Below are 26,985 nucleotides of genomic sequence, written 5' to 3' on the forward strand. Positions count from 1 at the left end.
AGCAAAAAGAACTCTAACCATAAACAGTTTTTATGGAGAAAGAGAACAGACCTCAAATCCTGGAGGATGCTAAAAGCAGATCATCTCCAGATGAAGCTCCAAAAGATGATATGAGTTGGTTCCCATCTCACAAGGCTCTCTTGGAAGAATTAAAAAAGGATCTTAAAAGAAAGTTAGAATAAAATGGGGAAAGGAAATGAGAACATTGCAGGAGAATTTGGAAAAGAAAACACAGAAATTATCTGAAGAAAACTCCTTATAAAATAGAGTTAATGAAATGGAAAAAGCATATTACTCCTTACAAAATAGATTTGACAAAATGAAATTATGTAAGATAAACTTGTATTTGACCCAAACAGAAAGGTTTTGCAATTTTCTCTGTCTTCATTAAGTAGTATTTGTGTAGAAGCAAAGACAGGGGATAGTGAGAGTGACCTAAGGCTGAAATATAAGTAGAACTATAATGGGGAAGGGGGCACAAGAGGAAAAAATAGTGTAGAATTGAATAGTTCTCCAAGAGATCAAGATGGGGAAGAGATCAAAGTTTAACTAGTATAATAGAGATACCTTGGGGGAAAACTGAGGGATTAAGAAGCTGGCATAATTCAGATAAGATCTGATAAGGGCAGAAATAGAACTGCCACCTTTCTTTTTCTGGAAGCTATGCTTGTGTGTGTGTGTGTGTGTGAGTGTGTGTGTGTGTGTGTGTGTCTATCTGTCTGTCTGTCTCTCTATCTTTTTCTCCTATTCAATTTATAATTTTCCCCCCTGAGGCAATTAGTGTTAAGTGACTTGCCCAAGGTCACACAGCTAGGAAGTGTTAAGTGTCTGAGACCAGATTTGAACTCAGGTCCTCTTGACTTCAGGGCTAATGCTCTATTAACTGCGTCACCTAGCTGTCCCTTAATTTATAAATTTAAGGTAGATGATATTTAAATGCTACACCAAGAAATGAATGACAAGATATGAAAATATAACCAATTTTAAAGAGAGAAGATAATTTAAATAAATTGCTATGTAATTTTTAATTAAATGAACACACCATTGTATTCTATACATTTGACAATAAAGAAGATAATAAGAGAAAATAATTTTATATAATCAATGATCTTATTAGATAATAATAAGAAACATTATACACAAAACAAGCCATTTTGCTATTATGTATTTCTGTAATACTAGTATTTTTATGATGAAAGATTACCTTTTCCCAAATAAAAAAATCTAACACTCCCATCATTTGATTGTTTAAAAAATTGGGGGGGGGGGGCATTTAGGTGGCACAGTACATAGTGCTAAGCACTTCCTAGCTGTAAGACCCTGGGGACACTTCCTAGCTGTAAGAACTTGGGCAGGTCACTCAACTTCAATTGCCTCAGAAAAAAAAAAAAAGTGGGAAAGGTATGCTTTAATCACCTCTCATTTTACCAAAATAATGTGATAAGTAATCAATAATGCAGAAAAGTTCTGAGATTCTACAAGATATTTTCTATAAAGATACAAAGCAATGGATACAGAATATTTTAAGACTTTTAAGATGCATCTTCCACATCCATCTTATAATTCAATATAATTTTTATTCCAATTGTTTTCTTCAGTTTCCAAAGAGTGCCCAGATATGGTACTATATATTTTGTTTATATAATTCTCTGTTTTTTCTCAGCTTGTTCATTTTTAATTTAGCTTGATACTATTTTTTGATTTTATTTACTCTCTTAATGGCATCAATTATTTTGTTTAATAGTTCTTTAAATTTTTTTGGTTTTGTCGGTTACCTTTCTGAAGGCTGTAGTTCACCTAATCTTATAAGAACTGTGTACTCTTATTAAAGTTTTTATGGCATGTAGGCACTGAAGTTAAACATCATGTGATATCCTGGATATCCTGGCCATCTCAAATGCACATCTCAATGCTGAGTCTCTACCTTTATTAGTTAGAGAGAAATCTTATGATTGAAAATGCAGTGCTCATTCTCTCTCTCTCTCCCTCCCTCCCCCCCCCCCCCCCCCCCCCCCCCCCCCCCCCCCCCCCCCCCCCCCCCCCCCCCCCCCCCCCCCGTCTCTGTTTCTCTCCTGAGGCAATTGAGTCCTTCTGACTTCAGGGCTGGTGCTCTATCCACTACACCAACTAGCTGCCCCTTTCTTTTTTGCCTGTCATACACATCATACGGACTCATTTTCCACAAAAACTCCTAGAAGTTTTAAAGAATCTATCTATGCTTTCTCTATTAACAAAATGGATTTTTTTGCATCAAAGTGAAGATTCAACATTTATCACTACTGAATTTTCATTGTATTAGAAACAAAATTTTGCTCAGTGAAAAATCTTCAGTATCTTTTCTACACTATTTTTAGTCTGCTAGCTATTCTGCCCCTATGTTTACCTTCTAGCTTTGTGACAGGTGTATATTTTATGAAATATACATTATATATCCCTTCATCTATCCCTACAACATTTTGGGTAAACAAGTCATTGTGCATTTTCATCTCTCTCTTCTAACACATCCCATTTTTTCCCTTCTCACTGTAAATGATTTCGTTTCTATCTTCAGAATGTTAATCTTGAACATTTTCTATCCCTCCTGAACTATTTCTGATTCATTTTACTCCATGAAATTCCACTCTACATTTTCCTCATTGAAACCAATGTCTATCAGAAATTATAACTGAATTAAAAGCCACAGGAAGAATATTCTGACATAAGCCTTTTCCCCACCTTCCACCTTTTTCTTTTGATTCTTCTCTCTAGAACCAACCAAACATAACAATCCTTCTTCCATGTGTAGCTATTGAAATATTTTAGACAACTATTCTAATGGTTCCCTCAGTTCTCTCTTCTCCAGATTAAACATAACCTTAGTTTTGTCAATTTATCTTTATCAATGTCCCCCTTAAATCACAGCACCAGATACTTAAAACACAATGCTCTGGAGAGGTTTGATGAGAGCAGAGAATAATGAAGCTATTACCTTCCTATTCTGTAATATTCTCTCTAAAATGTAATGTTCTCTGTTGAGGTTTTCTTGGGATCTCTGGAGGCAGCCTTCGTTGCAGTTCAGTAATCACCACAAGTACAGCCAGGGGTTAAAGTCCAAATCCTTTATTGTCTCCTTTAAAGTCTTGTCTCTTTTTCTGGGGGCCCAGTTAGCTTTCTTAGAAGCCTATCTCTCTCCTTGGTTCCATAGGCTTGAGCTCCTGCCTCCTTCTCTGGTTTCTGAATCTCTCCGAAGGTCTCTGAATCCAAAGGTTTGTGTTTCAGCCTGCAGCCACCACAAAGGTGGAAGATGGAATGAATTTGTCTCAGCCTCCAAGAGTTTCTAGTGCACTTGTCCTTTCTGGCCCTGAGAGCTTCTTGCTTATATGCTGTACACTGAGTACAAACCAATCATTATATAACTAGGAAACAATTATTTGTTGTAGGATTCAATCAATGCTAAACTAGATTTAACCATGTCTCCTCAATTCCACTTAGTACCTTGTTTCAAGTTCTGGTCCATAACATTCCTTGTAATATTAAATCAATCATACTGAACCATGCTAAATTAGATAACTATTGTCTCTATCAATTCCACTGACTTGTAAGAATCCTTTTTTTCAAGTTCAGAGTTCTGGCCCATAACACTATTCCTGGAAACTATATTCCTTTTAATTAAGTTCTTTATAATCACAAAAAAGCTAGAAACAAAGTAGATGACCATGCAATACAGGATGGTTAAACAAATTATGGTATGTGAAGGTAATACTATTCTGCTAAAAGAAATGATGAAGATGATGAATACTGAGAAGAATGGGAAGGCTTATGGTGTGAAATGGAGTAAGCAGAACCACTAATATAATATATAACAATATATATGGAAACAGGAACAACCAAAAAATTGAACCTGAATGCTTTAAAATTACAATGATCAAGCTTAGTCTTAATGAGGAGTCATAAGAAGGTACCATACTCACTTCTTGCTTATCTGTAATGATGAAGGGACTCTGGACATAGAACACCACATATAATGTCAATCTTTTTGAATATGTTGGATAGGTTTCTTTCCTTTTAAAATACTTTGTTATAAGGGATTATTCTCTGGAAGTGGGAGGTGGAAAATATAGGTAATGTAAAAGGAAAAGAGATTAATTTAAACACTTTTTCCTAGAAATCCAGTAGTCTTTTTTATAAACTATAATATCACTCCACCTAGACCTTGATTCTTAATAGACAGCTTTCAAAGACTTTGATGTGGGTCAGGATACTTGCTTTTGTTGGTGGTAAACAGGCTGAACTGCAAAGTGACTTTGATGGGAGATTCACTTGACAACCATGGAACTCAATTCTTTAGGTGATCTTCTAAGAACCAAAATTTATTATTTCTTCATGCTCTTAGAGCTTCCATCAAATTTGGGATGAGATGCTGAATGGCAGAGCTACATATACAAAATGAGCCAACTAAACTGAGCCATTTAGGACATAATGAGCATTAACAATATGTTCACTTACTAGAACATTCCTATTATCTATCTGGTGGCATTAACTTGAAGATACATTAAAATAAAGTTCTTAATCAGAACATGGTTTTTGATACTCTTTAAAAAAGAGTTCCTTTGAAAAAAGCATAGAAATCTATATAAGTTGAATGGCCTATTTTGGATGTGTCTATATGGCAATTTTTTTATATTGTTTTAAGTATGATATACAAAGCACAAGCTATACCCATAACTTTTACATAAAATTTAATCTCAGGTAGAATTCTAGTCCTTGGCAAAAGAAGCCAAAAATGTCTAAAAATCCCTAAAAGTGCTAAGCTAATTAAGAAAGCAAAAAAAATTAGCAAGAATTATAACATACCTTTTAGCTTTGTGTCCTGACCCTACCAAATTACAGAGTAGAATTATCACTTTGCTCCCATTCCCAGAAGACCAAGATTCAGTTGATAAGGCACCCATCTGTGGAAGACTTTGGCCTTTGTGTTTGGTGATGTGAACACTGGAGGAACAATCTAAAAGAAAGAATGCACATAAGAGAATTAAGTTTTTTTGTTTATATGAACTACTCTACTGGGCTTAATTTCATGCTCCTTTCATTCTAATGCTTCACTTCAAATAACAGGGAAGCAGTGAAAGAGAATGATGGATCTAGAGTTGAGAGAGATAGATCCTGTATCTGAGGCCTATGAACCACATGATCATGAGCAATTCACAACTTCTTGGTATTTCAAGGCTCTTGGTGGTATCTGCATTAGCTACTTTTGCAAGGTATTAAAAGGAAAGGACCTTGTAAACCTGAAAGTATGGTATAAATGTTGGCTGTTGTTATTACTGTTAGCAAAGTGGGGAGGGAATAGGCCTTTATACAGAACTTGCTATGTGCCAGATAATATGCTAATTACATTGCAAATATTACTTCATTTCATCCAACTTGCAAAGTCATGACTACCTGTCATGACATGAACTTCAAAATGTTACAGACTTTCTTTAATAGACAGGAGCATATCAGTTTAAACATTATTTCTGACATGTGTAAAATAAAATAGGAATTAGCTTCAGAAACCTAGTACCTACACCATACCATTTTGTATATAAGGAGGCAACATCAGTAATTAATAAACCAAGTGCCTCTGTTTGATTGCCATACAATTTATATCTTATTTTTAGTTAATGAGATTATATATACATATGTATGTATGCTCAAATATGGACATACACAGTACCGTTTGAACCTGCAAACACTACATATCAAAATCCTTCATAGTATTGGCCCAGTGCAAGATCATCCAAATCCAATTCTCACGCAAAATTTAAAAAGTGATGAAGTTGAGCACCACAATTTCTACACACAAATCCATTAAATGCACCAAATGCCAAATTCTAATGGAGAAATCCAGAAAAAAAGTCTGAGTAAGTCCTTTCCTGATTCAGATTGGTATAGAAAGATGGGTATAGAAATACAGGATCAGGGCAGTAGCATGCAGTGCAGCACAAAAAACTCCAGTACCCAGCACACCAGAACAAAAGAAGATTCTAACAGCAATAGGGATCAACTGGCAGCTTTGTGACTCACTACATAGTTCTGTGTCAGATCCAGGACAGAATGAGAAGGGAACATGTGTACAGCCAAGGTATTATCAGGTTGGGAGAATCTGGATGACGTACAACAAAGAACAAAGTTTAGAAGCCAGCAGCATCAGGGATGTGCTTCAGATCCCTAAACTCTGAATACAGTCTCATTTCCACCATATAGTCTAGCTTGCAGAGGAATAACCAAGGCAGGAAACCTATATGAAATGGGAACCTATTTCTGTCACATTAAACCAGCAGAGTTTTTCAGCTAGCTGACAAGGGCATAAGTATAGTAGTATGATACTGCTGCTTAGACTCAAACAAAGTCAGGGACTTGCTAGGCTGAGACCAGGGCCAAGCACTTATATTTTGCTCTGGATCAGACTCCTTTGGAAGCAAAAATCACTTAAAGTGTTCCCAGCCTACCCCTAAGATACTAGAATAACACTACACTGAGTACTCCAAGAAATCAACAGATAGTCCAGTCCAGAACTCCCTTCCAAAAGTATGGCAGCTCAGCCCTAAAATCAAATTCAGAGTTAGGAAATAGGCTGCAAGAATGGGCAAACAAAAACAGAACAATAAAATAATCATTATGGTAGCAGAGATGTTCAAGGCACAAATGTGTAAGAAGAGAATGTTCAAGGCACAAATGTATAAGAAGAGAATGCATCTAAAACACCTATAAGCAATGCCTCAAAGAAATATACAGCATGGGCACAAATTCAACTAGAATTCCTGGAAGCAATGAAGGGTTACAAAAAGAAAATTAGTGATTTTTTAAAAATAACTAAAATTAGAAAGTTTTTTTATTTAAATGGAATAAAAATAAGAATTATGGAAGAAGGAAAAGGAAAGGGAACTAACAGCTTGACACGTGGTGCTTCCTGAGTTTCCAATCAACAAAAAATATCGCAGGCAACTATAAAGAAAGAATTCAAGTACTGAGAAACAACAGTTGGAATCACATAAGATTTAGGAGCTTCCACTATAATTAGAAGAGAATCTGTACTACAATATTCCAGAAGTCAAGGTTTTATTTTTACCCACCAAATGTTACAGTGGTATAATGTCCAGGTTACCTGCCTGAAGGGCCTCAGGATCAGTCAGAGTCAGGATAAATCAAAGTTCTTGGTCTTTAGGAGGCAAGGCAAGCTACCAGGTGGCTTGCCAAAGATGTATCCTGGATTCTGGAGTCCGGAGTCTCCAACCCCTCTCCTCCTCATCCTGCAGCCAAGTGTGTCTGACCTCTCTCCCTCAGCCCTCCAATCCTTGCCTACGATTACCTCACCACCAAACATTCAGCAAGCAGGAATCATGAGGAGAGCCATCACATTACCATATCATCTAAATATATGTATATAGAGCAATTATCTCATATCGAATTGGCAATTAGCATTAAATGCTCTGTTGTCTGATTCAAGCACACCTTTTCAAAGTTTCAGCTCTCTACACAGTGGTAAGGTAGGGTAGGAACAGGAGAATTGCCTTTTAATGAGAGAGAGGACTTTTAAACATTTATGATGAAAAGATCAGAGCTTTGGAGAAACTCTGAACTTCAAACACAGGAGTGAGGAGAATCATAAAATGAATAAACTGCTTAAACACCCCATTTAAATATGGGGAAACAATATATGTGTCACCTCTGAACACTATGATCTTCAACGGTCATAGAGAAAGTCTAATTAGAATCAATGCCTACAAATAGTTTTCTTATGTTTTCATAATTTTAAGAGAAGAACAGAAAAAGAGGGGAAAAGAAATATACTGGGAGTTGAGGAAAGAAAAGGAAGGTTAGCAAATATATAGATGCTCAAGTGATGCTCAAGTATTCATCCTTACAAACAAGAAGGAGGGATAGAGTCACAGGTGACAACTGAACTTCACTCTTCTTTGAACTAGTCAAAAGAAGGAATTCACATATATACAGTTAATTACTTAGAGAAATATGTTTCGTTAGATAAGGAAACAGGAGGAAATGAGGAATAGAGGAAATTAGAAGGAGGGTAGATTAAGGGAAGGATTAGTCCTAAACAATACAAACTAAGGATGTACAAAAATATGTGTAAGTCTTTCAGGTGATAAAGAGTGAGATTATGAGGAGATGCCTATCAATTGGATCAATCAATCAATCAATCAACTGGAGAATGGCTGAAACAATTATGGTTCACATACATGGTAAAATCCTTTTGTGCTTCAAGAAATGAGAAAGGGTATGATTTTAAAAGACTTGTATGAACTGAAACAGAATGAAGTGAATAAATACAGGAAAACAACTAATACACTGACAATGTGTTTAAAACAACAACAATTTTGAAAGAATTAGGAACTCTGATAATTGTGATAACCATTGAAGATTTCCTGCTGAAACATGTTACCTATCACCTGATAGTGAGGTAAACATCTCAGGATAAGACATGTTTTTGTTGTTTTGATGTGGCTACTGTAAAAATATATTTTGCTTGCCTATATATGTTGTTTAAGTTTTGTTTTTCTTTTAATCTCAATTGAGTAGGACTAAAAAGCCTTTGGGATAGAAGGGTGAGAAGGCAGCTATTTGCTGATTTAAAAATATATTTTTCCCCCTCAAAGGGATTTATGCACCTTATGACAAGTTGCTAAATGACTTCTTCAGCTCTCCATAACTCCCAATATGCAAAGTAAAATAGAGAGCTAATTTTACTTTAGGCTGAATTAGAAAAGACATAACATTTAGAATTAGCAATACAATAATACAATTTTGTACTCTGTTCTGTTATGGGCCAGAACTCTGAACATGAAACAAGGATTCTTACAAGATGATAACTCAGTGGAATTGATGATCCAATGGTTATATAGTTTAGCATGGTTCAGTAAATTCAGTATGATTGATTTAATCTTAAAACAAATAATAGTTTCCTAGTGATATAATGATTGGTTTATATTCAGTGTAGAGCATATAAGCTGGAACTCAGACTCAAAGCCAGATTAATTCACTTCATCTCCCAGCACCGTAGCTAGCTGGCCTCCTGCACATCTCCCCCTGAGAACAAGGCCTGTCAGAGGCAGAGACTGACTCAGAAGGGCTCGGGAGGGAGACTCAGAAGGGCCAGACACAGACTCGGAGGGACACAGAGCCAGATTCATTCACTCCATCTCATACCACCATGGTGGCAGGCCTGTCCTGCTTAGCTTCTTCACTGAAACCAAGACTCTGGAAAGCCTTTAAGAAAGCTAGCCCGTGTACAGTATTTCAGAGCACGATTCTTTTTGTATAGCAAAATAACGGCTTGGACATGTATACTTATTTTGTATTTAATTTATACTTTAATATATTTAACATATATTGGTCATCCTGCCACCTAAGGGAGGGGGTGGAGGGAAGAAGGGGAAAAATTGGAACAAAAGGTCTGGCAATTGTCAATGCATGCATATAACTTGTAAATAAAAAGCTATTAAAATTAAAAATAAAATAAAATAATGGTAGAAAATATAAAAAAAAGAAAGAAAGAAAGAAAGCTAGCCCAGACCCTAGGCAAGGAAAATAGACTGTGAAGGAGATAATAAAGGATTTGGATTTTAATACCTGGCTATTCTTGTGGTGATTACTTGGCTAAAAGGAAGGCTGCTTCCAAGACCTCCAGAAAACCAAACTAGAACATTACACTGTTCTCAATAGATAACATTTGGAGTATATGAGTATGATCTAAGACAATTACTTAGCCTTCCATGGGCCTTTGTTTTTTTATCTGTAAAATGAAAGGATGGAATTATACACATGGCTTCCTTTTGAGATTCTAAGGCAGATCATATAGCATAGCACATATAGCAAGATATAATACCCTATACCTGGCAGAGAAGCATGATATAGTCATGATAGCATGATGAAAGGATTCCATTTATCTGAATAGCAGGTAGACCAATTTGTTCCAAAATTACAAAAAGAAAGCTGTCAGGATTACAATTCAGAATTTACTCAGTACTTTCAAAGATTCTCTCTTGGACAACCCTAATACTTTTAAAAACTATTATATCCCTTTTCAATTATATACCTTTTTCCCCTTTAAAGCGCCCCTATTTGTCTTTCACAATATTGATGAAAATGGTACCTTGTACTTCCAAAGAGGTCATTTTAATTCTTGGTCATTTGCCTCCTTACTATTTTGTCTGGTTTTCACTTTAGTTTGTATTGTTGAATATTCCTGGGAATCTTGGGACCCTCTAAGTAAATAACTTTCTATCCTTTCTCATGCTAAAGTCATATTATTGAATGGGGATGCCTTTAACTGACATTTTTTTTTTTGGGCTGAGGCAACTGAGGTTAAGTGAATTGCCCAGAGTCACACAGCCAGGAAGAGTTAAGTGTCTGAGGCCACATTTGAATTCAGGTGCTCCTGACTTCAGGGCTGGTGCTCTATCTACTATACTACCTAGCTACTCCAACTGACATTCTTTACAAGATGTAAAGCAAATATCTATTTCATCTAGCCTTATCTAATTAGATTTATCTCCACTTTATTCTTCCTTTACTACTTAGCTCCAAATAGTTCTTTATACCTTGTCCTTTTTGTTGTTAGAAAAGGAGAATCACAGAATAAGCCAAAATACATTTCTGAAAATCTATTAGACTATAAAAACAGAAATTATAGGGATCTATATTCTTGACACTATAAAACAGAAGTGGTCAGGGTGAGTTTTTGTGGGTTAAATATAGAAAGAAAGATGTCAGCCTTTGGTTAATTATAGATACAGGAGAAGGACCCAAGACCAGAAGATCTGAATCACAATTTATTAGATTAGACAGATGCCAATAATCAGAGCAAGATCATGTGGCAGAAACAGGTTGGAAACACAACCACAAGCCCAATACACTGGCAAGGACTAGTTGTGACAAATACCAAAGGTAAAAATTCAGGAGATGAGGAAAAGTTGACAGCCATGTAACCATTGAAAGGTTTGCCTCAGGTAAATTTTTCTTATATTTTGTGTCAGGAAAATAACTTGTATAGAGCAAAAAGAAAGGAAGTTGCAAAATTAACATATTCTGGTAAGGACATACAGAAGAAAAAAGAAGCATTAAAAAGATGAGAGGAAAGACTTTGGGGTTATTTGGGAATAGACAAATTATTCCTATTGGTCCCATTCTGGTTGAATCCAACTCCCAATCTTCCTGCCAAGATTACTGCAGCTTCTGGTAATTAGACATTAGCTCTCCTCACCTTTAATAGAAAGGAATCCAGAACTTAGAATTCCTACTCTGCTTGGATCCTTGGGCCCAATTCCGACCCCCTTCCCAGTGGTGGTAGATGGAACCTCTCCCAATCTTTCTCCCACTCCTCAACACACTTGTTGTGGTATAGACAGCTAATCACTGATTGCATAAATGGAGATTTACAATTAAAATTCTTTCAGTAAAATTAAGACTCTCTAAGGACTTATCACCTGTCCTGCCATTGTATCCCAAGATCCTCTGATCTCACCTAATAATGTTCCCTGAGGCCCTTGGCTTTGCCATCTACCTTAATGCTTAGGACTTTCAGGTCTTTCCATCTGCCCTGTAGTTGACCTCTCTTATATATGTCATTTCCTTCAATTAGAGAATGAGCTTTTTGAGATAAATGATATTCCTGATTTTCTGTTAATATCCCCAACTAAGTACTAGGATCTACAAGCTTCACTCATAGTAAGTACTTAAAAACATTCATTTATTTATTCATCACTTTGGGACCAAGAAGAGGATGAGATTTATAGGTACTCTAAGACCTTGGTCCCTATAAATCTATAAATCTCATCCTCCTCTTGGTCCTGGTGTAGGGCAGGGCTTTATCTTGAAGTAGACCAGTTTATCTTGAATTTTCACCAGTTTTTATTGTTTGTTGTTGTTCTTTTTACCCTGCAAAAGCAGTATTTTATCAACAAAGAAAAATTAATGTATCAGAGGATTTTATTTTTAAAAAAACCTTTATTTCCTTTAATTAGAGAAAAATCTGTCTTTTAACAACCCCCCCCCTTCTTGAGAACAAGAGAAAAACTAAATCCATCAAAAACATGTATAGTCAATCAAAACAAAATTTCCATATTTGCTATGTCCAAAAATATTTGTCTCATTCTGTATTCTGAATCCTCTTTGTCAGATGTAAATTATTAGTTTTCTGGAATCCTGGTTGGTGATTATGCCACTGAGAGTTCAAAAATCCATCACACTGAAATAATTAACTTGTTCATCCATTCCCTTATTCCCCAATTTTGCCATCTTAAAGAGTTATAAATATGTCTATACATCCTTAGAATTTGTTTTGTTTGAGACTAATTCTTTCCTTAATCTACCTGCTTTCTAAATCATCTCCCTTTCTCTCCTTTCTTTCCTATTTTCCTATATGAACTCTTCATACTTTTGGTCACCTTAGATGAAAGTGAGGTTCAAGTATCAGTCCCCCACCTTCTACCTTTTCCTGGTTTGTATAAATGTCTATCTGAACATCCTGATTTTGTAAAACAATTTTTACTAATTTTCCTTTCAGTTCCTCTTCTTCTATCCTTTCTGCTTTCTTCTCTTCTTTTTCTATTCTTGTCTTATAATCAAGACATAATGGAACACTCTAGGCCTTGTCTAATTAGGTTTTCTCTGTGAATCTTAATAAAAGGGTTCAGAGACATGTATATCATCTCCCCACATTTGAAAGTAATTAATGCTTTAGTCCTTTACTATTGTTCATTTATGTTTACATTTTTATGCTTCTCTTCACTGGGTTTGAACCTCAAATTTTGTTCTAAACTCTGAGTTTTTCATCAGGAATGCTTCGAAGTCCTCTCATTAAAGGACCATTTTTTTCCCCTTGTAGAATTATACAGTTTTGTTAGGTAAATTATTCTAGACTATAAAGCCCAGAATATATAGTCTTCTGTAAGACTATATTTCAATGTGGAATATATATACACACTATAATATAGTAGCTGTGAAATAGTGTATGATCTTACCTGGTTTCTTGTAAATAGCTAGCTGCAATATATTTTTTTAAAACTAGACATTCTAGATTTAGCTATGATGTTCCTGGGAGCTTTCATTTTGGACTTTCTTTTTAGATTTCTTGAAACAGATTTCCTTTTTTCTTTTTTAGTCATGGTATTAAGATAGTCCTGTGATTCTTTAATTTTTTTTCATTTCTTGATCAAATGTTTTTTAGTCTGTTGACTTTAATATTTCTCATTGTCTCATGAAGTCACTAGCTTCTATTTGGTCCATTTTATTTTTCAGGGAGTTTATTGCTAAAGCAATGTATTGTATCTCTTGGCTCAAATTGTTAATTCCCTTTGCAATTCCTTCTATAGTTTTCATTTCTTTTTCATCAAGCTTTGTCATTTCATTTATTAAAAACATTTTTAAATTGTTTTAGTAACTCTCACATCACTACTTCCAGGAATCCTAGTTGAATTTGTGCCCATACTGTATACTTCTCTGAGACATTGTTTGTAGATGTTTTAGATTCATTCTATTCTTATACATTTGTGCCTTGAGTACCATAATAATGCATTGTCATGTGGTTCTGTTGTTGTTTGTCCATTCTTGCAATCTATTTCCTAACTTTGGATTTGATTTAAGGGCTGGGTTCTACCACATTTTTGGAGGGGAATTCTGGATTGGACTTTCTCTTGCTTTCTTGGAGTACTCAGTGTAATATTATTCTAGTGTCTCAGGTGCAGATTTGGGACCTTTGTAAGCTTTTATTGCTCCCAAAGGAGTCTAATCCAGGGCAAAGTCTAATTACTTGTTCCTGGTCTCAGTCCAGCAAGTTCTTAACTTGTGTTTAGGTCTGTATAAGAGCAAACTGCTACCATATTTATGCCTTATCATTTGGGTAAACTGCTGTTTCAACATGACAGAATTGTAGGCTTTTCTTTTGTCTGGAATTTCTGTTTTGCAAACTTCAGATTGAGTTAATGACTTGAACTGAGACCTGGCTGTGTTTGTGGGTCTGAGCTATTGCTCACCATTGTTTGTTTCTGAATTTGTTCCGTTGTCATAACACTCTGAACCACCACCCATTCTCAGTCCACTCTCAATCTTTGACCTGGAAGTAGGTAGTGGGCACCAAAACTGCCAGTTTGTACTTATAGGTATACCCTGAATGTAATTCCTTGGTATGACTCTGGAATTTCCTTAGCTACTAAAGTCTTAATGCAGAAAATATGCTCAGGGGCAAACTCTGTCCTCATTGTCTTCAGACCTCTCTGTCACACTTTGCCAACCTGGGCTGGACAAATGACTTAATATGACTTTTTCTAGGTTTCCCCATCATGATTCGTTTGGGGGAAAGGGGATAGTCTGTGTTTCTGCTTCTGCCATTTTGCAATCTTAGCTCTTCTCCCATAAATCAATTTCCCAGTATCATTGAGAGATGTCCAACCAAATTGTAATATAATATATGGAGTGACAAGAAAGAAAATTATGTCAAAGCAGAAAAAAGGAGGGAAGTGTATAGGGATTAAATGTCATGACAAATACAGAAAATAAGTTTAGAAAATATGAGAAAAAAGATGGGAGGATGGAAAATTATGATAAAAGTATAACTTTAGGATCATGTAAGCAGCACAATTATGAATGATATTGTGATCTAAGGCATTTTCATTCCTATGAGTGATTGAGGTGAAGACAGATCACTGACAGGAACTGAATTTTTCTTGAATATGGAAGAAGAGGGACTTAGAGATCTTTAAATTATTACAATAAGGATTTATAGTAGGGGATATAAATGGAGTGACTTTCAAAGGAGAAGATGATAAGTTATGACAACAAAGGAAAGTAATGGTGAAGAGAATCAAGGACTATACCTATTTCATGAGAGAATGAATGAAGGTCATGAGAGAAGTCATGAGAGAACTGCAATTTCTATGGGAGAGAGGGTGGTCAGGGAAAGCAGTGTCTTCTGAACAAAGATAGATTTCTGAAAACAAGATAATGTGAGAAAGGAAAGTTTATGTCAAAGGGGAGTGAGTTTCTTGTTTTTCCTAATTAATTAATAATTTAATTTAATTCTTGTTTATAATTAATTTCCTAATTATTAATTATTTTAACATATTTTTAAATTTTGAGTTCCAACTTTCCCCTTCTCTTGCTCCTCCCCAACCATTGAAAAGATAAGCAAGGGGCAAGTAGGTGGCACAGCAGATAGAGCATCAGCCCTTTAGACAGAAGGAATTTGATTCCAAATTTGGCCTCAGACACTTAACACTGCCTAACTGTGTGACCCTGGGCAAATTACTTAACTCCAATTGCCTCAGTTTAAAAAAAAAAAAAAGAAAAGAAAAGAAAGAATTAAGTGAAGCAAGACAGGAATCCTGCAATAGGATTTGAGGTGAAGAAGCTTGGTACTGGGGCTGAAGTATGATGAAAATGAGAGAACTAAAGAAACTGGATTCTGCAGGACAGAGTGAGGCTGAAAACTTTGCAGGACTTTTCCTCACTCAAGTTCATTATATTTGCAAGTTAAGACAATGTTTGCAAATTAATGACTGATGGTCATTGGTCCTTTTGGAAAATAAAGGACCACCACTATCAACAAACAAACAAACAACATCCAAAGAACTGATATAGAGCAAGAAACACATGTGGATGAAGAGAGAAAAACCAATAATTTTTTTTCTATCAGCCTAAGAACATTAAGAGCACATATTTATATTTTGTAAAATAAAAATCAACCAATAAGCAATTTGACAACCTTCTACTTAACATTCATTGAAAATCTATTTGAATCTTAGAATGTTAGAAATAATTTATTAAACATCTCCATAAAAAAAGATCAGGATAATATGACAGTCCAAAGTACAAACATCAAAACATTTATGTCCTATGAAACATACTACTTCAACATTCAACTCAAAAATCTAAATGGGATACTACATAATACCTGAAAATGTGGCAGGGACTCCCCAGATGGGTGACCAGGATGCTTGGAAAGCATACACATTATCTTCTTCTGAAATGGTATTCAAGTCTTCTTCATCAAAGAAAGAACGCTGGAAGCCATTGGGGGACAACTCCACCAAAACCACCTGGAATGGAGAAAGTTGTTTCTTTTCATTTTTAAAGCTGTAGCCAATAGCAAATAAAGTAAGAAATGAAAACATAAGATCTAAGTACAGTAATTCTCTTCTTTCAAAATCAGGGGGTATAATAGAAGTCCTCATTCTCTTTGAGTCTCTCACTGAGCAGCTATGTAAAGATTTTTACCTTTCCTGTTTCATGGAAAGGCTGCCTCCAGATCTGAGATGATTATCACAGAAATATGTAGGGGAAAAGACCCAAAAATGTAATAGTTATTTTAAAACAGTACTATATAAAATATCAATCTAAAATTCATTCCTTTTAGATTAAAGCAAATAGCATAAATACCTAGAAAAGACACAGTAAAAAAAAAAAATTTTTTTTTAAACTATTTCAACTATTCCAGGTTCATTCTAACCTGGGTATGACTCATCTGATACAATCTCTCTGATTCAGAAAGGGAATATTAAAATAAAACAATTTAGGGCAGAGAAGATTTGGATCTTAATCTTGGTTTCATGCTGGAATGAAGAGTATTTTTACTAAAAAAGCTACACTACATGTTGGAATCTTTACAAAGTGTTAAGACATTGGAATTGATAGAGACAATAATTATCTAATTTGGCATGGTTCAATATGATTGATTTGATCTTAGAAGGAGATATTTTGGGCCAGAACTTGAAGCAAGGTACTAAGTATAACTGATGGAAACAATACTTGTGTTCACACCTTTACAGAGCTCATAAGTATCTAAGTACTCAATGGAGTTCACATGTTTGGGAGAATTCAGGGTTTAGAAAGAGGTACCTGAATTCACACCTCCCTTAGGGCCAGAGAGCATGCTGGGAGATATCCCACAATCCCACTCTCAGAGAAGTAGCATAAATACAGCTCCAGTAAGCCACTCAAAAGAGTTTACTGGGGAGAGTTACTTGGGAGCATTCCCAGGACTTGGAGAGGAGCACTCTGGAAGAAAGCCTACAAGCCCTATCTTCAAGGCAAGAGAGATTCATCGTATCTTCTACCTTGGTGCTGGCTGGAGTGAGAAGGACAAACCTTTAGATTTGGAGACATTCAGGCGGAACTCTTGGAATCGAGCAGAGAGATAGGCCTGAGCTAACTGGGCTATATTGAAGGACACAATAAAAGATCTGAACACTTTTATCACTTAGCTGTATTTTGGAAAAGAAACACCAACAACTACATTTAGGAGGTCAAATAATACGAGTTCTGTTCTATCACTTAGTAAGCTTGTCTCTTTGGGTAATTCTTGTGAACCTCAGAGAGATAATATTTTGGAAAATAAGGGACTAAAGTGTGTAACTTCTGACTCTCAGATAGTAAGATTCTAATCTATTTCTCTAGTCTGAACATTATCCACTTTATCACTTTTGGTGCGTCATCTAATTACAGTTGTTACAGGAAGACTTTTGTTAAGTCATGTGCATAAATGTCTATCATCACTACATATGATCAATCAGGAAAGCATTGATCTAGTTATAAGCAGAGAATGATAAAGTGATTCCCTAGTTCCCATGAAACATAAAGGAAGCCTCCCAGCAGATTACACAGACAATTGATTAAAGTGCTGTATGGATAAACATGGTCACAAAGCATTTCAGATGTGAAAAGGTTGCAATTTTCAGGGATGAAGGGAGAACTCAAAGTAATGAGATCATGGATTCACTGTTGTATTGAAAAAGAATATGTAGCAACAATACATCCAGCAGCAACAAATACATCTTGCCAAACAGAACGAATTGTTTGTGAGTGGACTAAATGTTCACAGGAATTTGAAGCATCAAATTTTACAAAGTGGAACAAAAAATCTCAATCTTTAACAAAAGTATTTCCAATAGGGATATAATTCAGTATTCCCTCATTTCTTACTGTTTAGAAATTTGTGTGTTTGTTTTTAATATACTGATTTATACTGCTTGGCTTTGAACTTAAGAAAAAAAGATCAATCATAAATAAATTTAAACCAGCAGCATCAAAGTCAAATAGAAGTCTGAGTCCTATATGTGACTGTGGTCACATATAACTTTAGTTTTTAAATGTAAAATTATCTGTTTCATCGTATTTTTATTTATTATTTTTAAAAACATTTCAATTCCATTTTAATCTAGTTTAGCCTGTACTTGAGAGTGCTATGGACTATACAGCTGCATATTTGATATTTATGTATTAAATGACAGTGACAGATGTTTCATTATACACCAAGGAGAATGAAAACAGGACTAGATAATATCAGTGGTCTAGTCAAACATTTATTAAGTGCTTACTGTATGGAAAATAATATGCAAGATGAAACAATCCATGCCCTCATGAGTCTTACAGCATAGAGTTTTAGTTGATGTACAAATGCTAGTGGATTTTGCTAAGAAAGAGCTGAAATGCTGCATGATGTATCAAGGATAGACACTGTTCTGATCTCAGAAAAAATGCATATATATGGTATATATAATATACTATGTTATAGTATATTATATATACTATAATATAAAATGTATAAAGTATAATACCTTCTCATTTCTATCTCATCTGTGGAACTTATAAAAAACAACAACAACAAAGATTTGTAACAAGAGAAAAACAATGGCAATTGTCTTAATAGAATGCTTCTGCATTCAGGTAAATTAAAAATATCCAAATAAAACTGAAAAAGGTTCCAATCTTTTTAAGTAAACACTGGAAAGAAACTACAGAAAATTAACATGAATAGAAGAAGGTGGTCACAGGATAAAATGAAAATGAAACCACACACCAGAAAAAAAAAATGCAGAAGATGGACAAATAAAATGTCAGGAGATTGAGAGGAAAATTTCAGAAATAACAAAGATAACAAAATTTTGGATAACTGTGAATTCTAAGACAGGACTACTTCAAAGGGATAAGAAAGGAAAAAGATCATGACCAAATAAGAGACAAAGAATGAGAGAAGATAAAATAGATTTTGATTACATATAATTTAAATTTGTCTTGCAAACATAAACAATGAATTTAAATTATAATGGAAATGGATAACTGGAAAAAATTTTCTCTGCAGCAACTCTCTTATAAGGAATGTGTGTGTGTGTGTGTGTGTGTGTGTATGCAAATGATCCAAATCTATAAGAACAAAAGCATTTCTCAATTCATAAACAGTTTGACACAGGAAGTTTTCTAAGGAAGAAATCTAAACTATGAAAAAGTAATGCAAAATGGTAATAATTGGAAAAATGCAAATTAAAACCACTCTGAGCTTACACCTATCAGATTGGCAAAACTGACAAAAAAGGAAATGCACTGTTGGTGGAGCTGTAAATTAATCCAATCCTTACGTCAAAAAAGTTACTAGATTTTGCATAATTTTTGACTCAGAAACACTATTATTGGTCCATATTCCAAAGAAACTAAAGGGAAATGACAAGACTTATATATACAAACATATTTAAAGCAACTCAATAGCAAAGAACTGGAAACTAAGGAGTTCTCCATCAACTTGAGAACTGGACAAATTATGGCACATCAACATAATGAAATAGTATATACATATGCATATACACATATCACGAAATTATGAAAGGAATGAGTTTTGGTGAAACCTGCACAGTCTGGTATTATTTAATATAAAGTGAAATAAGAACACTTTTTACAATAACAACATTGTAAAAACAATATTGAAAACCTGACGAATTCTGTTCAATGGAATGACCAACCAGTGATTCCAGGGGGTGGTGTTCTTCTTCTTTAATATAATGGTTCTCTGGGAGCAGGTTTCTCAGGGAGGTTTTCTGGAGGCAGCCTTAGTTTCCGTTCAGAATAATAATCACTCCAAATGCAGCCAGGTTTTAAAAGTTCAGATCTTTTATTGCTTCCTCCAAAATAGCCCGGTTAGTTTTCTTGGTGGCCTATCTCTCTGCTTGGTTCCAAGAGCTCCCTGTGAATGTCTCCAAAACCAAAGGTTTGTCCTTCAGCCTCCAGCCAGCACCAAGGTAAAAGTTGGAATGAATCTCGTTTCCTTGCCTGGGGGTGGGCAGCTTTCTGGAGAGCCTTTCAGACCAGCCTTGGTCTCAGTGGGGGAAGTGCAGGAGGCCAGCCACCATGGTGGTGTGAGATGAAGTGAATGAATCTGACTCCACCTCCAAGCACTCTTGAAGCCCACTGGCTTGTGGGCTTCTTCCCAGAGTCCTCCTGTCTGTCCCAGATTGCCTCTGTGTCTGTGCCAGAGTGCTCTCTGGCCCTAAGAACTTCTTGCTTATATGAGCTCTCTAAACGTGTGAACACAAGCATTGTTTCTATCAGTTCCACTTAGTACCTTGTTTCAAGTTCTGGCCCATAACATCTCCTCGTAGGATCAGAGCAATCATACTGAACCATGCTAAATTAGATAATTATTATCTCTATCAACTCTAATGAGTTAACATTTGTAAGGATTCCAACACCAGGGGAGCAATAATGAAACATGCTACCAACCTAGTGATAGAGAAGTACTAGATGCTAAGTGCAGAATAACATACATACACAAATACACACACACACACATATTTTGCTGTACTACATGTATTTGTTGCAAGGGTTTTCTTTTTCTTTTTAACTGAGGAATGAGTAGGAGGTAAGAGAATCAATTTCTGTTAATTTAAAAAATTTATTTAAAAATGAAAAGGCATAAACTGGAGCCCAGTAAGATGCAAGAACGTACAAAGACAAATCCGACTTTGTAGGTAAATGAAGCTTGGTAGAATAAGACCCATAACCAGATATCAAAGATAATTGCAGTTTTGCTCTGCAATTATCATACTACGTCCCCTAATTTCCAATTTTTGGTCTAGTGGCTCTTTTCGGGCTGCCTTATAACATGTTCAAGTAACTTTCATCCTTTAAAATAAAATCAAAACAAAATAAAACAAGAATCCTTTACTTAATTCTACACCATCAACTAATTACATCTCTCTCTTCCCTTTCAGGCTAAATTCTAAGAAAAAATTGTTGACAGGTTGTCTCTACTTTCTCACTTCCCACTCACTCTATCCCTTGTAATCTGATTTCCTTCCCCACCCCTGAATTAAGACTTCTTTTATTGTAAAAGCCAATGTCCTTTTGGCAATTTTTGTCCTTCTCAAACTCTCCTCCTTTACACACAATTATCCACCCACTACCTTTCTAGATATTCTCTTTCTTCAATTTTCATGACATTGCCCTGTTGTGGTTCTATTGTAACCTAAATAACTTATTTTTCTTATACTTCTTTTCAGATTACAGATAATTCCTTCTTTTCAGGAACAGATATCTGTTCCTGCTCTCTCTATATATTTTCTCCCATCAGAAAACAAGCTATTTACAAATAGAGATATTTTACTCACTGTACTTATATAAAGTCTAGCACAGTGCCTGGAGGTTAATAAATAACTGTTAATTTGACTTATTGATCTAACAAGATTCTATGGATTCAACTATCAGAACTATGAAAATGACTCCTAAATCTTTTTTTTGAGATTATTAGTACTTTATTTAAAATTATAGTATTTTATTTTTTCAAATAAATGCAGCTTTCTTTTTTTTTTTAAGTTAAACATCTTTTTTTTTTTAATTTAATAGCTTTTTATTTACAGGTTATATGTATGGGTAACTTTACAGCATTAACAATTGCCAAACCTCTTGTTCCAATTTTTCACCTCTTACCCCCCACCCCCAGATGGCAGGATGACCAGTAGATGTTAAATATATTAACATATAAATTAGATACACAATAAGTATACATGATCAAATTGTTATTTTGCTGTACAAAAAGAATCAGACTCTGAAATATTGTACAATTAGCTTGTGAAGGAAATCAAAAATGCAGGTGGGCATGAATATAGGGATTGGGAATTCAATGTAATGGTTTTTAGTCATCTCCCAGAGTTCTTTCTCTGGGCGTAGGCTAGTTCAGTTCATTACTGCTCCATTAGAAATGATTTGGTTGATCTCGTTGCTGAGGATGGCCAGGTCCATCAGAACTGGTCATCATATAGTATTGTTGTTGAAGTATATAATGATCTCCTGGTCCTGCTCGTTTCACTCAGCATCAGTTTGTATAAGTCTCTCCAGGCCTTTCTGAAATCATCCTGTTGGTTATTTCTCACAGAACAATAATATTCCATAATATTCATATACCACAATTTATTCAGCCATTCTCCAACTGATGGGCATCCACTCAGTTTCCAGTTTCTAGCCACTACAAAGAGAGCTGCCACAAACATTCGTGCACATACAGGTCCCTTTCCCTTCTTTATGATCTCTTTGGGATATAAGCCCAGTAGTAACACTGCTGGATCAAAGGGTATGCAGTTTGATAACTTCTTGAGCATAATTCCAAACTACTCTCCAGAATGGTTGGATTCGTTCACAATTCCACCAACAATGCATCAATGTCCCAGTTTTCCCGCATCCCCTCCAACAACCATCATTATTTTTTCCTGTCATCTTAACCAATCTGACAGGTGTGTAGTGGTATCTTAGAGTTGTCTTAATTTGCAATAAATGCAGTTTTCAACATTCACCTTTGTAAAACTTTATATTCCAAATATTTCTCCCTAGTTCTTCTAAACATATTTCCATATTCATCATGCTGCACAAGAAAAACCAGATCAACACATGAGAAATAAAAGCAAAACAAGCAAAAAAAAAAAAAAGAAGAAAAAGAAGAAAAACAATGACAAAATGTGAAAATAATATACTTTTATCCACATTCAATCTCCATAGTTTCCTCTGAGGATGTGGATGGCACTTTTCATCACAAGTCTGTTAGAATTGCCTTGAATTGCCTCATTGTTGAAAGAGCCAAGTTCATCACAGTTGATCATCACACAATCTTGTTGTTACATGTACAATGTTCTTTTGGTTTTTATTCACTTTACTCAGCATCAGTTCATGTAAGTCCTTCCAGGTTTTTCTGAAATCAGCTTGCCCATCATTTCTTACAGAACAACAGTTTTCCATTATATTCAGATACCATAATTTATTTAGTCAACTGATGGGAATCCATTCAATTTCTAGTTCCTTGTAACTACAAAAAAGGCTACTTATAAACATTTTTGAACATGTGGCTCCTTTCTCCTCTTTTATGACCTGTCTGCAATACAGACCCAGTAGAGACACAGCTGGATCAAAGAACATGCACAGTTTGATAGCCCTTTGGATATAGTTCCAAATTGCTCTCCAAAATAGTTGGACCATTTCATAATGCTATTATCAATGCATTAGTGTCCCAGTTTTCCCACATCTCCTCCAACACTTATCATTATCTTTTCCTATCATCTTAGCCAGTCTAAGAAGTGTGAAGGGATACCTCAGAGTTGTTGTCTTAATTTGCATTTCTATAATCAATAGTTACTTAGAGCATTTTTTTCATACGATTAAAAATGACTAATTTCTTGATCTGAAAATTGTTATCCTCTGATTATTTATCAATTGGGAAATTGCTAGTATTCTTACAAATCTGAGTAAATTCACTATATATTTTAGAAATGAAGCCTTTATCAAAAACACTGGATGTAAAAAAATTTCCCACCTTTCTGCTTCCCTTCTAAGCTGGCTGTATTGGTTTTGCTTGTAAAAAACCTTTTTAATTTAATGTCATCAAAATTATCCATTTTGTATTTCATAATATTCTCTAGTTCTACTTTGGCCATAAATTCCTCCCTTCTCCACAAATCTGAGATAGATTGTCCTTTGTTCTCCTAATTTGCTTATAATATACTCTTTATGTCTAAATCACAAACTCATTTGTCTTTAATGTCTTTAATTTGTCTTTAAACTCATTTAGACTTTATCTTAGCATAGGATATTAAATGTTGCTCAGTGCTTAGTTTCTGCCATACTATTTTCCAATTTTCCCAGCAATTTTTGTCAAATAATGAATACTTATCCCAGAAACTGGAGTCTTTTGAGTTTCTCAAACACTAGATTACTATAGTCATTGACAGTTACTAAATCTTTTGAACCTAACCTATTCCACTGATCCACTACTTTATTTCTTAGGCAATGTCAAATGATTTTGATGATAGACATTTTATAATATAGTTTTAGGTTTGGTATACTTTCCTTTGTAATTTTTTCATTAATTCCTTTGAAATTCTTGACTTTTTGTTCTTCCAGATGAATTTTATTATTTTTCTAGTTCTATAATGTAATTTCTTGGCAGTCTGATTGATATGGCACTGAATAAGTAGATTAATTTAGATAGAATTGTCTTTTTTTTATATTAGTTTAGCCTACCCCATGAGCACTTCATATTCTTCCAATTGTTTAGATCTAACTTTCTTTGTGTGAAAAGTGTTTTGTGATTGTGATCATATAATTCCTGTCTTTGTCTTGGCAGGCAGATTCCCAAATACTTAATATTATCTGCAGTTATTTTAAAAGGGATTTCTCTTTCTATATGTTGCTGCTGGATTTTGTTGGTAACACAGAAATGCTGATGATTTATGTGGGTTTACTTTATATCCTGCAACTCTGCTAAAGTTGTCAGTTGTTTCTAGTAGTTTTTTAGTTGAATATATAGGATTCTCTAAACATATCATCAAATCATCTAAAAGAGTGATATTTGTTTCATCATTACCTCTAATTTCTTCAATTTCTTTTCCTTCTCTTATTGCTAGAACTAAAATTTCTAATATAATATTGAATAATTGTGGTAATAATGGGCAATCTTGTTTCACCCCAATTTTACTGGGAATGTTTCTAAACTTATCCCCATTACATATAATGCTTGATGATAGTTTTAGATAGATGCTACTTATCATAAAAAGAAAACCCTGCTTATTCCTAAGCTCTCTAATGCTTATTAATAGGAATGGGTGTTGTACTTTGTCAAATGCTTTTTCTGCATCTATTGAGATAATCATATGATTTCTGTTAGTTTGATTACTGATACAAGTCAATTATGCTGATGCTTTTCCTGATACTAAACCAGCCCTCCATTCCTAGTATAAATCTTATTTGGGATGATCCCAAATCTATACATAAAGCCCTTATTTCCCTATGGCACCCCAATCCCATTCTTCAATTATTTGCTGGAAACCTCCATCCCTTAGATGTCTCATACTCAATAGGTCTTAAGCAAAATTCATCATCGTTCCCTATAAATCTACCTCTCTCTTCCTTTATTCCCTATATTTGTCAAAGGCATCATCATTTTTCTAGCTTCTCAGGTTCATACCTTTAGAGACATCTGATTCTTCTTTATTCCTCTCCTCCCCTCCAATAAACTGCTAAGTCTATCAAGCTAACCTGTTGGAATCCTAGTGTCAACTCAACTTAAAACAAGGTGAAAACTCAAGGGTGATGTCAGAATCCTGGTGTTAACTCAAAAGAATTGATACAGTGTTTATTGATTCACACCTTAGAGTGAATCCTTACAAGGTGAAAAGTTGCTAATACTAATGGAAACAATGGTTGTGTTCATACCTTTAGAGAGCTCATAAGTATCTAAGTACTCAATGGAGTTCAAACATTTGGGAGAGTTCAGGGCTTAGTATGAGATCTGAATTCACACCTCCCTTAGGGCCAGAGAGCACTCTGGGAGATAACCCATAATCCCTCTCCCTCAGAAGAGATCCTATATAAGAAACAGACAGAGGCTCTCTCAGGGAGTTGAGCTGAAAACACTGAGAGAAGAGTTCAGCTGAATTAGATTGAAGAAGGGAGTGTCAGTCAGTTCAGCAGAAGCCCACTCTCGGAGGCACAACCAGATTGGGAGATACAAAAGCCTACTCGTCTCAGGTGGAGATTGAGAAGCCACGAGTCGGAGTTGAGCTGAAGGCTAAAGAAAGCAGAGGCAGGAGCCAAGGACAAAGCTGCAGGATCACTTGGAACCAAGCAGAGAGTTTAGGCCTCAACTAACCGGGCTATTTTGGAAGGGGAAATAAACATTTGCATTTTTACCAGCTGGCTGCATTTTGGAATAATTATTGATTGCAACTGAAACTAAGGCTGCCTCCAGAAAACCTTCACACTAACCTTTTCACCACATCTCACAATTATTTCTTTCTCATACTACAATTACCCACATTAGACCTTTTTTACTTCTCAGAGAAATCCCTGCAGAAGAAGCCTACCCATATATCTCCCTATACCTAGGTTCTTTTCTTTCCAAACCACTATCCCCACAACCATCAAATGGATGTTCCTAGGTCATTCTCTGCTAAAGAAAATTTACTAGCTTTCTACTTCCTCTAAGATAAAACAAGAAGTACTCTATTCAACACTGAAAGAGCGTCACAGCCATAGGCCATCAGTCCAGGTTAATCATATTACTTCTTTTCATCTCTGTGCTACAATCAGATTCATCTAACTTGCTCTTTCCTACACACAACATTCCACCTCCAGTTTCCATGTCTTTGCAAAGGCTATATACCCATACCTGGAACACTCTCCCTTCTTTTCTTTGCATCTTGGAATCTTTATCTACTTTCAAGGTTCAAATCAATGCCAACTTTTTCAAGAAACTTCTCTTATTTTTTCCCCAGTTATTCTTCCTTCATTGAAATCAATTTGTATTTTGTCTCCTGCATTTGATCATTTGTGAATAGATTTTATTGCACAAATATATTCTGAGTCCCGTGAGGACAAAAACTGTCATACTTTTGCATTTATATTTCCAGGATTTAACATATTTAATAGATACTTAAAAATACATGTTAATTGATTTGAAGAATATACTTTATTCAAAAGAAGCAGAAGCAATATAAGAAAAAAGGTAAAGATGGTACTGCATATTAAGATAATACACTTAAGTAAGGAAGTCTGGGAATCTCCAAACCAAAGTAGGAAATATAATGGAGAATACTTACACAAAGATCAATATAAGTAAAAACAAATACATTAATACAATATTATAAAATTAGAATATACTCCTAGGTCAAAAGAAGGTAATTAAATAAGGAGTTTGGAAAA

General features: G+C 35.1%; 1 protein-coding gene across 2 annotated transcripts in view; it reads right to left on the reverse strand.

Moving 5' to 3' along the window:
* Nucleotides 1–26,985, reverse strand: part of USP43 (ubiquitin specific peptidase 43) — a 129,709-nt gene that overhangs the window by 46,130 nt on the left and 56,594 nt on the right. For both annotated transcript variants that reach the window (XM_003770427.3, XM_031965504.1), the window contains exons 6-7: nt 15,929–16,073; nt 4,834–4,984 (exon numbers count right to left, since the gene is read on the reverse strand). In XM_003770427.3, coding sequence (XP_003770475.1) covers nt 4,834–4,984; nt 15,929–16,073 — 296 coding nt within the window. The remainder of the gene's footprint in view (nt 1–4,833; nt 4,985–15,928; nt 16,074–26,985) is intronic.

This window comes from Sarcophilus harrisii, chromosome 4 (assembly GCF_902635505.1).
Source record: "Sarcophilus harrisii chromosome 4, mSarHar1.11, whole genome shotgun sequence".
Taxonomy (NCBI): Eukaryota; Metazoa; Chordata; class Mammalia; order Dasyuromorphia; family Dasyuridae; genus Sarcophilus; species Sarcophilus harrisii.